General features: G+C 32.2%; 1 protein-coding gene across 1 annotated transcript in view; it reads left to right on the plus strand.

Annotated features, from left to right (window-relative positions):
• The window catches only part of LOC131805001 (lysine-specific demethylase 6A-like), a 197,686-nt gene extending 182,061 nt beyond the window's left edge, over positions 1-15,625 (plus strand). Inside the window, exon 4 of the mRNA XM_059128240.1 lies at positions 15,367-15,625. Coding sequence (XP_058984223.1) covers positions 15,367-15,573 — 207 coding nt within the window. The 3' untranslated portion in view covers positions 15,574-15,625. The remainder of the gene's footprint in view (positions 1-15,366) is intronic.
• Positions 15,626-17,668: the final 2,043 nt, after the last annotated feature.

A 17,668-nucleotide genomic window follows, 5' to 3' on the forward strand; every position in this document is an offset into this window, starting at 1 on the left:
GGTATAGGATGACTGAAAAAAGTCAGCAAATAAATTTGCAATTTCAAGATTGTCTGAAGACTCTTTACTACCAAGTTTCATGCTGGAGGGAAATTTCTGAGCTCTCCTTTTGGAGTTTACAAATTTAAAGAAATTCTTAGGATTGTTTAATAAATTCTGCCGCATTTGGGCTAAATGCTGAGAATAACATTTGGAGTTTTCGAATTATATCTATTTCTTGCCATGGAATATTTTGAATAATTTACGGCAGTGTTAGATTTTTTGAAATTTTTGAAAAGTCTATTTTTAAAATTACGTAGACGTCTTAGTGTAGGTGTAAACCAAGCAGGGCCTTGGTCAACTAATGGTTTTGCCATTGGTACGGAGCTAGCTAGAGCTAAATTGAGCTGTTCATAAAATTTAGAAACACGTGAATCAATGTCGCCATTGATGCACCACATAGAACCTGATAAGAGAGAGCGTAGTAGGGGTATATTGGCCTTCGCAAAATTTCGCCTACTAGATAAAGTTTTAATAACAGTAATATTGGACGGAGTGTTCCTTAATTCAAGGTTTAAAAGGAGCGTTGGGTGATATGTATCCGCAGGAATTTAAAATGGAGGACTTCTACAAAGCGAAATATTTAGGGAAGATGAGAAAATTAAATCTAGGAGTCGTTCCTTACCATTGAGTATAAAATTTACTTGGTATAAACAAAGTTCATAAATCTTATCCCAAAAAGCGTCGAGTACAACTGGGTAAGTAGAGGGTACATAATCTAATTTATTATCACCCGAGACCCAAGAAACATTAGGAAGATTAAAATCACCCATGCAAATCAAAGTAGAGTTATCTGTTAGCAAAGAGGAAACTTTTCCAATAAGATCAGCGTGATTTAAGTAAGTTTCAACCCCTGAATTGGGTGTAATATAAGAGCAGGTTATATATATATTGTATTACCAAAGACTATTAGCTTTGCACAAACAAATTCATTATTTGGGTCGACAAAAATATCGACAGCTTCCGAAGGAATCGAGTAGTGACTGCAATCAGAACCCCACCACCTTTTTTATTCAACCTGTCCTTTCTGAAAATTAGATAATTATCGGGAAATATTTCTGTATCAAGAATATCAGGTTTGAGCCAAGTTTCAGTAAAAGCAATTATTTTATGTTCACAGTATACACTTTTAAGAAAAACATTACTCAATTTAGTGTTAAGACCTCTTACATTCTGATATAGTATAGATATGACATCATTTAGTTTTTTGATACTGTTGGAATATTCACAGGTCTAGGGGTTTTTTGGGCACGTTCTCTGAAAACAAATTCCTTTACTAAGGCACCATCAGGCCAAAACGAGTTACTGACAATAGTATTTACTATTTTGTGAGGCACATTTATTTTAAAAGAGGAAATTTCACGTCGTTGAGAGGAACTAAATTTGAATACATTTATATCGTTGTCTGACAGATCGGTTATTTTAGATTTCACATAGTTACGAATAGCATCGGTTGAAGTATTTGGGTGCAGCCTAGATAAAAAATGATTAGAAAGCGGTTGATTAAAGTCTTCATTTAGATCATCTGTAGGGTTTAAATGTGTATCATTTACTACGATAGTGGGTGGGTTGGGAGTATTTTTTGCAAATGACGTTGATGAGGTTGTTTTTCCCTTCAGTGCAAGAACTAACGTTCGGTGCAGGAACAGCCGGATGTGAGTCACTACTGCATTGAGTATAGTTCTCAGTAGGGGGGTTAACCACAGTAGGAGAATTTAAACTTATTAAGTTATCAGGGTCTGAATTAGTGGAACCAAGAGTACTAACAACGCTAGCGGACTTTTTCCTTTTAGGAGAAACATCTAAAAATTCAAAGGTATTAACCATTTTTTCAATTCTATCGAAATTTTGTGACACAGAGTTAAAACTTTTTTTAAGGTTTAGAATTTCAGCTTTAGTGTCCTTAAAAAGACGATGGAAATTTATCTCTAAATCCCTACAATCCAGACAAGACCAGCGGAGTCCTTTAGATTTATCAGTGATAAAGTCGAATTGTCTGCCATTAAAACCAGCGCATTTCAAATGCATATAGTTATCACATAAATAACACGTGATAAGACGTTCAGTAACGTTTTTAATATTGCAATCCTTATAAGAGCAAGCCATTATCAACAGTTACAAATAGAAATGTTATTAGCTTTAGGTGTAAACGACAGAGTTTAAAGTAGAACTGTGTGAACGGTATTGTTTTTTGTAATTAAATAAGCGCCTAAAAGTATGCTCAGTAGGACGTAACACAAGACGAGGAAAGCACAAACGTCAAAGTAAAACAAAAACAAAGCTTCGAAGAAGAAAGCAAACAAAAATGAAAATAAACTGTGTGGATGAATAAACACAAATATTAGAATTTGCGAAAACACTTTAAAACACAAGATTAATCAAAAACTTCACTTTCTTCAAATATTTTTTTATATATTTAATAAAATTAACACTAAAAACACTCAAAAATGCACAATTAACCGGGCAAATTTATTTTTTATAAATTTACTTTTGGAGACGACACAAAAACACTTGTAATCGAAACAGAGTTGCCAGTATATATATATATATATATATATATATATATATATATATATATATATATATATATATATATATATATATATATATATATACTGGCAACTCTGTTTCGATTACAAGTGTTTTTGTGTCGTCTCCAAAAGTAAATTTATAAAAAATAAATAAATATATATATATATATATATATATATTGTATCCTTATATTATATTTTCATTTTGACTTTTGAAATGTAATGACTTTGAAATAGTGACTTACTTTTTTCTAATGTACAGTTGTAGTGTTGTTTATATTTGTTGTTGTATATTGTTGACCTGTTATATTTATGTTACTTATTTGGCTAATTGTTTGGATTAAGCCCATAAAAAACTATGTTTTTTATTCCTTTTTTATTCGTCCAATATTTCGATTCCACCAGAAATCATCTACAGGGATCTGTTTTACAAAAAAAAAAAAAAAAAAACAAATTACAAACTGATTTTAACAATATATAACAAAATAAATGACATACATTTTTAAAGTAAAAGCTTGTCTATATAGTTTAAATGTCACTATCAAACTAAGTTTTCTTTCGTCGGTGTTTATGAACTAGGCTTCTGTAAATGTGAGCACAATGGTCTGTATCGATTTTATAATTAATTCGTTTGTCATTTGGTAAACTTATAATATGTAACATTTCCAATGTAAATCGTTTTTTGTAATTATTTTCTTGTGCTAATATGTCGACGGCTTTAAGGTTGGGTTTATATTCTGTCAATGTGTAATGGGCAGCTAGAGCAGTCTTCTGATCGAGAGGATTGCCACTTTTTTGATCCGACTTATGTCCGGAAAGTCTAGTTTTTAATTTCGTCTTTTTCATGCCAACATATGCCTTTTGGCGTACGTCAGCGTCGTACCCATTACATGTTATCCCATAAAATACATTGCACTTGTCCTCCTTCTTAATTTTAGATTTTGTTTTACTGAACATACAGCCGACATTATTACATGATTTAAACGCTAATTGATAGATGTTTGATTTACAAAGTCTTTCTGAGAATCCCAGGATGTAAGTAACAGCTTTATATATCTTTTCATGTCTTGCCTCCCTTTTTTTTTTTGGTCTGTTTTCGCTGTGTTTATTTTTATTCGTCGGGGGTGTTTAGAATAAAAGTTAATCAATCGTCCTGACGCCGTTGGTTTTTTGTACCAATCTAATTTAAGTTTTCTTCCTTGTGTGATTATTATTGCGTCCAAATAAGGTAGTCTATCATTTTTCTTTTACTAAAAGCTTTAATATTTTTTTGAGAGCATTGAGAGCGAAAAAGGAAAAATGCAAAAATACAAAAAAAAATAGTTTGAATTCGAATATTAATTTAAATTGTCTTGATTTTTTGAGAACTGAAATTGATGGCGAGTTACATGGAAGTGTGGTATCGATCTTTAAACATTTGCTGTAAAAAATCAGAGAACAAGTTGAAGATTTTTTCAATTTCTTATTCTTCTTTTATCATTTTTTTTTTCAATTTGTATTATGATATTGAATTCAGTGAATTTTTTGTGAACAAAATAAGGAATAATTTTTCACTATATATAATTTTTCACCAAAAAATGGAATAAGTGCGAAATACGATGTTAACTGACTTCTACCTTTCAACTCCAGGGCCTACATCGTGGTTCAGCTGGAAGATGCGAACACATTTAAAAAAACAAAAATGACCGAAAAAGCCTATTGGGACTCATTTCAAAGCCTGGACCTACTTCTTTCATGTGACAATAATCCGTCCAATAAGAGCTCAAAATACAAAATTCTTTGGGAGTGCAATCAGTAAAATACCAAATATAAAGGGTGGAAAATAGTATAGCGAATGGGACGTTTAGTAAGAAAAGGATTTCTATCCTTCCAGAAATTCCTCCCAAACATTCAAGATATCTTAAATCGCTTTTGCAGGTCATGACATCGATCATAATTCACGGATAAGGTTACAACCCGATTTCATCTATATATAAAAGAAAGTTGTGTTAGTTACTACGCTTATAACTTAAGAACCGCTGGACTGATTTTAACGATTCATACAAATTCGGAATTGTCTCCTGTCCAAAAAGGATAATATCCAAAAAAAATCGCGTAAAAATGTGATATATTAACATTTTCATTTTGACATTTGAAATGTACAATAGCAATGTTTTATTTTACATAATTTTTTTCCATTTTGACTTACTTTCTTCTAATGTAAATTTGTAGTGTTTTTTATATTTTGGTTTTGAATTCGAATATTAATTTAAATTGACTTGATTTCTTGAGAACTAAAATTGATGGCGGGTTACATGGAAGTGTAGTACCGAATTATGTGGTGGCGAAACGTAATATTGAAATAATTTAACGCGGTCACACCAAAGTTAGAAGATAATTAATTTTTCAAAATCGCTAAAAAATCACGAAAAAGAGATCTCATAGCAAAAATTCTCAATCGGGAAAAAAATTTGAAAAAAAAAAAAAAAAATTCAATGGAATCGAATTTTGAAATAATAGTACATTCTATTGACAAACTTTGCAAGGATCTTTAAATATTTGCTGTAAAAATATTAATATTAATAAAATATGCTGTAAAATATTTGCTAAAAAATCAAGTTGAAGATTTGTTCAATTTATTCTTCTTCTTTTGTCAATTTTTTTTCAATTTGTATTATCATATTGAATTCAGTGGATTTGTTGTGAACAAAATAACTCACGGATAAGGGTACAACCCGATTTCATATTTATATAACCATCGTATTATTTAAGCTATTTTTGGGGTCTTGGCCACTTTTTTCATTTTTTTTGCCCTTATTTAGCATCTTTGTTTCTAAGGGGGTAGAGAACCTCTTCGCATAACATTTTAAATTTTCAGAGTAGGGTCTTGACCACATTCATCAATTGATTTGGCTAAAAAATTGTATATATGCTACTTTGGGGTAGGGAACCATAATACAGATAATTGCCCCCATAGGAATTTATTTAAGTAAAGTTCCCACATTGGAGTATCCCCAAGTCCACTTTCACATCTAATGTGTGGTCAGAAAAGAAAATTTTGTATTGCATTGAATTTGTAACCCCCAAGAGAATATTGGTTGGGAACGTAGATTTGAGATGTACATCTATATGAAATGAATTGTGAAAACATGAACAAATTACAAATATAAGAAAGTAGCACGGGGCCGAATATTTGTTGAATCGTCATTGAATTATACTATGCTGAAAAATATGGACTTTATGGGGTCTCCAACTTACAATTTAAATAGCAAATAAAATAATTCCCATTTTACGGAAATGGGTGTAAAATAGCTATATTTTTGATTTGGCCTCTATTTGTCATATTGGATTATAAGGGTTAGAAGAAAGATTTCAATGTAGGTCGATGTTTCGGAGTAGTGCCCACATAAAGGTACCTCCTGATTTTATAATATTTCAAAGAACTTAGCTAAAAATGTATATTTGGGGTGGAAATCTTACACATAAATTTCAACATATCTACAAATTTTAGAATTTTCTCCATGTAGTAGAACCCCCTCAAGTCCACCTTTTGTGGACAAACAAACCGACATGGTTAGGGGGACTGATGACGACTCTAATGCACAATCTGAGGTGCTAATTGGTTTAAAAAAGTAATTAACTTTGGCTATTCTTAAATCATTCAGCCGTCAATTATGAGGCGTGCACAATACAGTAAATTCCAAATTACTGCTCATTTGACTGGAAAATTTTTCTACGATTTTTACCATACTAGAAATTAATTTGATCCCTTACATGGGGATACGATTGATATATACTTTTTGATAGATTTGTATAGCATATCCACACATTTGAAGTCCAAGTTTTAAATATTGAAGCCCACGGCTTAAATATGTGTACAGTTATATTAAAACATTTTTAGCATACTTTTAATCGACCAGTACGTGAACACTTATATCAGTCATATCTGTGAATAATAATGCTTTGACAAATATGCATAATAGACAAAAACTACGGGCCGGCAACGCGGACCGGGCCAACTAGTATATATATATACAGGAAAGTCACAAACTCGTATCGAAATAGTTTGAATTTCGTAATTGAATTGAATTCAGTGGATTTGTTGTGAACAAAATAAAGAATAATTTTTCACTATATATAATTTTTCACCAAAAAAAAATGAAATAAGTGCGGAATACGATGTTAACTGACATCTACCTTTTAACTCCAGGGCCTACATCGTGGTTCAGCTGGAAGATGCGAACACATTTAAAAAACAAAAATGACCGAAAAAGCCTAATGGGGCTCATTTCAAAGCCTGGACCTACTTCTCTCATGTGACAATAATCCGTCCAATGAGAGCTCAAAATGCAGAATTGTTTGGAGTACAATCCGTAAAATACCAAATATAAAGGGTGCAAAATAGTAGAGCGAATGGGACTTTTAGTAAGAAAAGGATTTCTATCCTTCCAGAAATTCTTCCCAAACATTCAAGATACCTTAAACCGCTTTTGCAGGTCATGATATCGATTATAATTCATGGATAAGGGTACAACACGATTTCATATTTATATAACCATCGTATGATTTTAGCTATTTTTGGGGTATTGGCCACTTTTTTCTTTTTTTGGCCCTTATTTGACATCTTTGTTTCTAAGGGGGTAGAGAACCTCTTCGCATAAAATTAGAAATTTTCAGAATAGGGCCCATATTGGTCTTGACCACATTCATCAATTGATTTGGCTAAAAAATTGTATTTATGCTACCCCGGGGGTAGGGAACCATCCATACAAATAATTTCCACATAGGAATTTATTTAAGTAAAGTCCCCACATTGGAGTATCCCCAAGTCAACTTTAACATCTAATATGTGGTCAGAAAAGAAAATTTTGTATTCTATTGAGTTTGTAAAGAAGAATATTGGTTGAGAACGTAGATTTGGGATGTACATCTATATGAAATAAATTATGAAAACATGAAGAAATTACAAATATAAGAAAGTAGTGTTTACTTATTTAAATCACTCGAATTTTTTTTCAGTTTGACATGCTATGTTGTTCTGCTATATTTTTGATTTTGCCTCTATTTGTCATCTTGGATTATTAGGGGTAGAAGAAAGTTTTCAATGTAGGTCGATGTTTCGGAGTAGAGCCCATATAAAGGTACCTCCTGATTTTACCATATTTCAAATGATTTGGCTAAAAATGTGTATTTGGGGGGTGAAAATCAACATATCTACAAATTTAGAATTTTCTCCATGTAATAGTACCCCCTCCATTCCACCTTTTGGCGGACAAACAGACTGACATGGTTAGGGGGACTTATGAGGACTCTAATGACAATCTAAGGTGCTAATGGGTTTATAAACGTAATTAACTTTGGCTAATCTTAAATCATTCAGCCCTCAATTATGAGGTGCACAAAATACAGTAAATTCCAAATTGGCTGGAAAATTTTGCTACGATTTTTACCATACTAGAAATTAATTTGATCCCTTACATGGGAATACGATTGATATATACATTTGAATAGATTTGTGTAGCACATCCACACATTTGAAGCCCACGGTTTAAATATTGAAGCCCACGGCTTAAATATGGGTACAGGTATTTTAAAACACTTTTAATCGACCAGTACGTGAACACTTATATCAGTCATATCTGTGAATAATTATGCTTTGACAAATATGCGTAATAGATAAGAGGGTTGTACCCTTATCCTTGAGTTATGATCGATATCATTACCTGCAAAAGCGATTTAAGGTATCTTGAATGTTTGGGAAGAATTTCTGGAAGGATAGAAATCATTTTCTTACTATGAGTTCCATTCGCTCTACTATTTTCCACCCTTTATATTTGGTATTTTACTGATTGTACTCCCAAAGAATTTTGCATTTTGGGCTCTCATTGGTAGGATTATTGTCACATGAAAGAAGTAGGTCCACGCTTTGAAATGAGCCCCATTAGGATTTTTCGGTCATTTTTGTATGTTTAAATGCGTTCGCATCTTCCAGCTGAACCACGATGTAGGCCCTGGAGTTAAAAGGTAGATGTCAGTTAACATCGTATTTCGCACTTATTTCATTTTTTTGGTGAAAAATTGTATATATATAGTGAAAAATTATTCTTTATTTTGTTCACAAAAAAACCACCACTTTAATAGGATAATACAAATTGAAAAAAATTAACAAAGGAAGAATAACAAATTGAAAAAATTTCAACGTGTTCGTTGATTTTTTACAGCAAATGTTTAAAGATACTTACAAAGTTTGTCAATAGAGTGTACTATTATTTTAAAATTCGATTCCATTGAAAAACTTTTTCGATTTTTTCCCGATTGGAGAATTTTTGCAATCTCTTTTTCGTGATTTTTTAGCGATTTTGAAAAAGTAATTATCTTTTAACTTTTGTGTGACCGTGTTAAGGGTTACATCAAAGCATGGCCCTATTTTTATAATTATTTAAAAGAATGTGTTGTTCTTCCTAAAATCTCAAATTACCAACATTTGAGGAATTTTAAAGGGGCTACATCATTTGAGGGACTACATCAATTTAGACCGACCTGATTCATATTTTGTACAACTGATTATTCATGAAACCCCTAGGACTGTATCAAATTTAAAATTCTATTGCGAATATAGAGCAAAATAATTGAGGCCCTTTGTGTTTGGTAAAGCTATATAAAATTGACCCTAAAAACGTTTGACCCGAAACCCCCTTTTGGGATTTTTATCTATCAACCAAACAATTTTCAAGTGTATCTTCGCGCAGTGTTATTTCTGACGAAAGCGCATAGTCACCGTATAACATTACATGTGAGTTAAGGTTTCGGAAGAATTATCCGAGGAATCCTTTTCTTTCTAAATTTTCAATTTGCTGCACTATTTTTTATAGTCCGCATATAACAGTGCTCTTCATATTCTGTATTTCACTGATTGCAGTCCCAATGAATTTTGCATTTTAAGTTGGATTATTTCCATATCTAGTCAATTTCTTATAGCTTTGGACTTCAGAATCGATAGTAATTCCTAAATTGAAATAATAATTTAACTATCATAAATAAAATTTCATCGATTTATAAAAGTTAGGGACCCCATAAAGTATGTGAAAAAGGTGAAATCTTTGTTGATTAAATTATGTCCGTGAGCCTCTTCATTCATCATTGGCAATTACGATAGAGGTCACCAATTTTAATATGCGTCTTTCAGACTTAGCACGTATTATTCTTAGGATTATTGATGTCACAAAAGGAATATATTTCTTCTGATTGAAATATATCCCTCATATAATATTATCTCCTAATACTCGTCGACCAAATGTGCTCTAAATTTTAGGTATTTCGAAGGGCTCAAAAACATTATTCAGGTTATAAAACATTTGTCAGAAAATTACAACAAAAGTCCACTTTATGATTTATTTTGTATTCCACTGTACCTATTTATATTCGTTAGGTATAATAATACCACTAAAAATTCGTCCTTTTGCATGTTCTTGTACAATTTCTACCGAATTATCTGTAACTTGACATTTAAAGTTTTCGGTATTGTGAAATCAATACCGGAAATAACTGGCTACTGTTGGTTCCCCATTAGACATAGCCTCAATTTAAAAGTACGTTGTGTTTTTTAATGTTTTGATACTTTGAAAAGTTTTTTTAGTCAAAATTGAAAATTTTGGTTTGTCAACCATATAACGGCATGTATAGATAATATGCAAAATTTCTCGATTTTTTTCGGTTTTTTTAATAAGAATTTTAAATTCCAAAAGACATTTTGAAACCATTCTACACAAAACTCCATATCAAAATAGAACAGTAAATTTTTTCAGTTCCGCGATTTTTATAGAGGCTTTTCTCAAGATTTTCTTTCATGAAAACGTTTCCACTGTAATTACAACTAACCAAAAGAAAATTTGAGTCAAATCGGCCCAGCCGTTCTCAACTGATGTGTTACTATACTTTTTCATATTTTTATACCCTCCACCATACATAGTATGGAGGGTATATTAAGTTCGTCATTCCGTTTGTAACTCATCGAAATAATCATTTTAGACCCAACAAAGTATATATATTCTTGATCAGCGTAAAATTCTAAGACGATTTAGCCTTGTCCGTCCGTCCGTCTGTTGTAATCACGCTACCGTCTAAACGAATTAAGATAGGAAGCTAAAATTTTGCACAGATCTCTCTTTTGTCTGCAGGTAGGTCAAGTCCGAAGATGGGCTTTATCGGTCCACGATATCGTATAGTCCCCATATAACGGTACCCTCCGATATTCGGTATTTTGAAGATGTTAGCCACATTTTTCAATGGAATTGTTTGAAAATTCACACAAGTAGTTCCTTGTAAATACTTTACCCCCTGAGAGAGAATTGTCTATATAGGTCCACGATATCGTATATCCCCCATATAACGGTACCCCCGATATTCGGTATTTTGATAACTTTACCCACATTTTTCAACGGAATTGTCTGAAAATCCACACAAGGAGTTCCTTGTGGGTACTTTATACCTCGGCAGAGAATTTACTATATAGGTCCACGATATCGTATAGCCCCCATATAACGGTACCCTCGATATTCGGTATTTTGATGATTTTAGCAACATTTTTCAACGGAAATTGTACACAAGGGGTTTTTTGTGAGCGCTTTACCCCCCGACAGAGAATTCTTTATACAGGTTAATGATATCGTATAGCGACCATATAACGGTACCCCCGATATTCGGTATTTTGATAATTTTGGCCACTTGTGAGCACTTTACCCCCTGAAAGGGAATTGTCCATGTAGGTCCGTAATATCGTATATCCCCCATATAACGATACCCCCCGATATTCAATAGTTTGATGATTTTAGCCACGTTTTCCAATGGAATTATCTGAAAATCCACACAAGGGGTTCCTTGTGAATACTTTACACCCAGACATAGATTTGTCTTAATAGGTCCACAATATCATATATAACCCCATATATCGGCACCTTCCTATATTAGATATTGTAAAGATTTAAAATAAAATTTAATGGATTTTATTTTTTAAAAAAATTTCTAATTCGTTCCAAATGGTGGAGGGCATTCAAAGTTCGGCCCGGCCGAACTTACTGCTTTTTACTTGTTTTATTTAGCATATAAGATCCAGATTTATTTTGTTTCCTCGTTGGTTATTTGAACAGTAAACATTCTGATTGGTGTAATATTTATAATAATACAAAAGGAAATGTGCTAAAAGAATGGATAGAACAAAATTAAAACATGTTCAGGTGTAATCTTTTTTAGATTTATGTAATGCAGATGTTCGTCTAAATAATAAAAGAGAAAATATTGCGCTTAAAATTGAACTTATTGATCAGGAGAAGAATATTATTTAAAGAATAAATGCAGTATTCTAATTACTACAAAAACATATATTATTGACGATTTGGTTAATTTTAATGTATTAAAAAATAAAATAAATAAAAATCTTATTAACTCGAAAATCGATTTTTATTTACTGAAACTTAATTCGTATATATCACTAAAGCTATGGACGAATCTGTCCCTAAATATAGAAAAAAAATTACAACAACAAAAAATCTGAGTCCAATAATTATTTAAAAAATTACAAAAAGGGAAAAGCAAAATACTAACAAGTATTATAAAACACAATGGGCAGAAATTACGATTGATACATCTGAGATTATTATTTAATAATATTATTCAGATTATTTAATAATATGATTCAGATCACAGCTTAAACTAATAAAAACGTAAAAAAAATTCCAACCCTCGGATTTTACAAAAAAGAATTTAAAGAAAGGCTTGAAAAACAATTTAAAACAAGGGGAACGATAAAAATAGAAATGCTAGTGAACTCAAAGAAAAATAATCTCAACAATATTGTTCAATATAACTATGGTTTATATCTATAAAACTTAATTTTTGTATATATGTGTATGTTCGTTTGTATGTTCCTTATAGACTCGAAAACGGCTAAACCTATTGTACTGAAATTGTTCTAGATTAATACGGAATTTACAGTGAAAATAGGCAAAAAACTAAGATTGAACGAATGTAGAAATTCAAATTAGTATCCAATGCAAAGGTAGTTGTGACTTCGACTGTAAATATTTTTCGGGTGTTTTGTGTGAAAGTCTTTTACATGCCACGAACTTTAAAATCTGTTTTGGGTCTGTGTTGTACATGTGTTGGACAATGTGGTTGGATTTTGGGTTAATTATTCCAGTACCAAAAGTTATATTGATAGTTCTTAAGGATATTGTATCTCATTATGTTTATTTAACTCTCGCAATTCAAACTTGGAAAAATAATATTTCTACTTAAAGTTATGGCATATTATTGGCTATTTTCTTTTGGGTATTTTAAAGTTTTACATCGTAGCCTAAAATTCGACGACTCGGTCGACGTTTTTCGTCATACAAGTCAAATGCGTGTATTTTAATGAATGTTACCCAAATACGTCGGGCTCACAAAATTTCAAAGTTGAACATATACAAAATTGACAATTTCTTTCTTTGTTTTCACAAAAAATGTGAATGTTTGTAATTGCAAAATATAACATTGAATGGATATTAAAAATTAAAATTTTTTGCAACGTTATTAGTCGGTAGATTTTATGATATATACCCCCACTTTATTGGTTTCCAATGAACATTTTGAGGTATTACAAACCGAATAACAAAATAATATGCAATAAAAGATGAATTAAGTTAAGCTGTTCTGAAATCATTATGCCCTCAAATAGGATGGACAAACTGAATTCCTTGAAGAATGGTCTTCCCATCTTTACGAATTCAAAATTGTATCTTAAAAGTGTTATTACATGTATGTCTTAAAAGTGTTATTACAACCACCAAACACAAAAACCTGCAGAAATAATGAGATGAAATCAATTCTATCATCAACCGGTACCCATGCAACAAAAGAAATATAATTTAACATCATTAACTAGAATAGATGCAACAATAAGTTGTGTTAAAACATTTCAAAATGTTTGCGATTTATTCACAATACCCAGAGATAATAAATAGATAAAGACATAGAAAAGTAAAAATATAGACAACGGAAAGTTATTTTTTATGCACGTGGCTCTAAGCACTCTTTTGTATAGTCAACTTGCCGAATTATGCAGTCGACCTACTCTACCTCGAAACACATTTCATCGTCTTTCAAGTTTTTCAATTGATTATTCCAGTATTTTTCTATGTCATCACTTTCAGCTATCTTTTATTACGGGACAATTTTCAACAGTTTTCCTACAGTTCATGATATTTTTAATATTTTAGAATTGAGTTACTCAAATTTTTTCACTTATACCCCTGAAACGACATAAACGTTTGAGAGAGGCACGTTTAAATGTCTTTTAGAAGAGGTCGAATTTTTGTTCACTCTTAACGCATATATAACTGCCGGAGAAAATAAACTTATTACTTGCAGATGTTTTCTTCTCCGGAAAACCATCTAAATATTCAAAATTATTTTTATACCCTCCACAATACTATGGAGGGTATATTAACTTTGTCATTCCGTTTGTAACTCCTCGAAATACTCATGTCAGACCCAACAAAGTATATATATTCTTGATCAGCGTAAAATTCTAAGTCGATTTAGCGATGTCTGTCTGTCTGTCTGTCTGTCTGTCTGTCTGTCTGTCTGTCTGTCCGTCCGTCTGTCCGTCTGTCTGTCTGTTGTAATCACGCTATCTTTCGAATGAATTGAGATAGATGGCTGAAATTTTGCACACATGTTTATTTTTCCAGTAGGCAGGTTAAGTTCGTAAATGGGCCATGTAGGTCCACGTTTTCATATAGCTCCCATATAACGGTAACCCCTCTATATTCGGTATTTTGATGATTTTAGGAACATTATTCACCGGAATTGTTTCAAATTTGGTATTCGAAGTTCCAAATGGATACTACACCCTAAGATAGAAAATTGTCTGTGCAAGTCTATGTCTTCGTATAGCCCCCATATAACGGTACCTCCCTATATTCGGTATTTTGATGATTTTAGCGACATTATTCACTGGAATTGTTTCAAAATTGGTATTTGAAGTTCCAAATGGATACTACACCCTAAGACTGAAAATTGTCTGTGCAGGTCCACGTCTTCGTATAGCCCCCATATAACGGCACCTCGCTATGTTCGGTATTTTGATGATTTTAGCGACATTATTAACCGGAATTGTTTAAAATTTGGTATTGGAAGTTCATTATGGGAACTACAGTCTGTGACAGAAAATTGTCGGTGCGGGTCCAGTTTTGAATTTGAATATGGTAATGGCTTATGACAAACAATGCATATGTATGTCCACGTCGTATAGACCCCAATATAACGGCTATATTCGGTATTTTTAAAATTTTAATAGAATTTTTTAAGGATTTTATTTTTTGAAAATTTCCAAATTCGTTGCAAATGGTGGAGGGTATTAAAAGTTCGGCCCGGCCGAACTTACTGCTTTTTAACTTGTTTATTTTAATTTATCCAATTTATTAAAAGTCGGTGTTAATACGGATTTGGTTTCTTTAATCTTCCGAAAAAAGTTTATTTGAATTCAATCAAGGCCGAATCAGGCAACCCCTTGGTTGCAAGTGGTTGAGGCCCCTAATATGTGGTTAAGGCTATTATATGATATATCCTAGGTTCCAACACCTTTCAATAGTTATAACCTATCGTCAATTTTTGCAGAAGTCTTTTTCGCAGACGACATACATTATTGAAAAACTTTTAGTTAATCAGTCACACCTAACAATTATTCCACAGATGTAACTTACACAAAATTTATCAAAAAATTAATCGTAAAATATTTTACAGATAAATATAATCATATGGATTTTTTCTTTTACAGATTGAAGTGTTTAACATTCTCTTTATAAGAGAACAGGAGAAACGGCATGTAGTCCACTGTATGACATGTGCTAGAAAACAATCGCCAAATTTACAAGGAATTGTTTGCTTGGAGGAATACCGATTGTCAGAGCTCTGTCAAGTTTACGACGCATTTATGCTATATAAATCTCATGCACTGCCAGACAATTCACCAACAAATCATTGACTTAACATGCTACTTATTAATAAACAATAAAATTAGAACATTTTATAACAAACTCAATTGTTATTTGGTTTCTAAACCGTAAGTATTCACATATTTTGTCAAATAGTAACAACTAATGGACATCAATGAAGCATGATCTTCCTGTAAGAAATGAATGCATACATGTGGGATTTGTGCAGTTTAAGTTTGATATCGGATGAAAGATAAAATAATATGGGAACTACATCTTAATCTAAATCCCCTTCCACCAACTTTGATAGATGTATTTGCAGGCTGTATCTATCGAGTACATATTGCACGATTTGATTGATAATATTAGATTGGATAAAAACATATACTAAAGCCATAATGTTTATTGCCTTTTTTATGCATTATCGGAATACTTGTTTGGGAAAATAATATTGTTGTTTGTCTATGTATGTATATGTATCAATAAATTTCTACTCAGAATTTGAACCACATCAAGTCCAAGTTTTGGAATCGGCTTAATTTCAATTTAATTTTGATTTATAAGAACTGAGAGGTGTTGTTGGGTTTTCATCTGTGTTCGAATGTGGCGGTTTTTGTTTTATTTGTTGTAATTGCGCAAGTTCAGGCGTATGAATTTGTAGAACACACACACAACGGAATGTTTTCACCGCTTATCATATTTATCCATTATTTTATTACACATTAATTTCTATTGTTTTTAAAATTGGATGTTGTCCAAAATTGTTAATAAAGCAAATTTTAACAAAAAAAAAAATAAATAAATAAATAAATAAAAAAATTAAAAATGAGATGAAAAAACTGCAAACATCTTCAGACTGCTGTCATTTCTAAGCCACTCGTCCGCCCATTCCCGGCGAAGCGCTTGCTTAAGCTAATTGACACTTTGGTATTTTTAGTGCCAACCTTGCTTTCCAAAATACCCCAGACACAATAGTCCAACGGATTGGTATCCGGAGATTTTGGTGGCTAATGTGCGCTGAAAATGAAGCGAGGAACCTAATTTTGTAATATGTATATGTATATATATCATATATATATATATATATATATATATATATATATATATATATATATATATATATATATATATATATATATATATATATATATATATATATATATATATATATATATATATATATATATATATATATATATATTCCAGGGAGAATTTACAGAGAAATTCCACGACCGTGAGATTTAGGATTGCACCTGCGTTGATCGGTGGATAGGACCGCGTGAGGAAGGGTTGGACCGATGAGTTCGCGAGTGAAGCAAGGTGTGATGCTTTTCCTTACACCGGAAACATCTCATCTTGCTACTGCAGGTGTTGTATTTATGCCCGGGTTGGAAACAATTAGAGCACAATTTTCTATTCAAAACGGCGCGCAATCGTTTAGGATGATTTATTTTTTGAACGCGATGAGCAGAATGAATGAATTGAGTGAAAACAAGTAAAAGAACATTAAGTTCGGCCGGGCCAAACTTTTAATACCCTCCACCTTAGGGTAAAGGAAACATTAGAAGAAATGTGGCAAAAACCATCAAAATACCGAATATCGGAGGGTACCGTTATATGGGGGCTACACCAAATCATGGATCTACACATGCAATGTTTCGCCACACGAACTAGGACCCATTATGACTCACAAATACCAATTTTTAGAAAAATCAGTGAAAAAATGTGGCAAATACCATCAAAATACCGAATATCGGGAGGTACCGTTATATGGGGGCTATACCAAATCATGGACCCATACATGCTATGTTTAGCCACCGGAGCTAGAACCCATTATGACCTACTAATACCAATTTTCAGACTAATACGTGAAAAAAATGTGGCAAAAATCATCAAATTACCGAATATCGGGAGATACAGTTATATGGGGCCTATACATACAATGTTTCGCCACACGAACTAGGTCCCATTATGACTCACAAATACCAATTTTTAGACAAATCAGTGAAAAAATGTGGCAAAAACCATCAAAATACCGAATGTCGGGAGGTACCGTTATATGGGGGCTATACCAAATCATGGACCCATACATGCAATGTTTCGCCATCGGAGCTGGAAACCATTTTGATCAACAAATACCAATTT

This window comes from Musca domestica, unplaced genomic scaffold, assembly GCF_030504385.1.
Source record: "Musca domestica strain aabys unplaced genomic scaffold, Musca_domestica.polishedcontigs.V.1.1 5, whole genome shotgun sequence".
NCBI lineage: Eukaryota > Metazoa > Arthropoda > Insecta > Diptera > Muscidae > Musca > Musca domestica.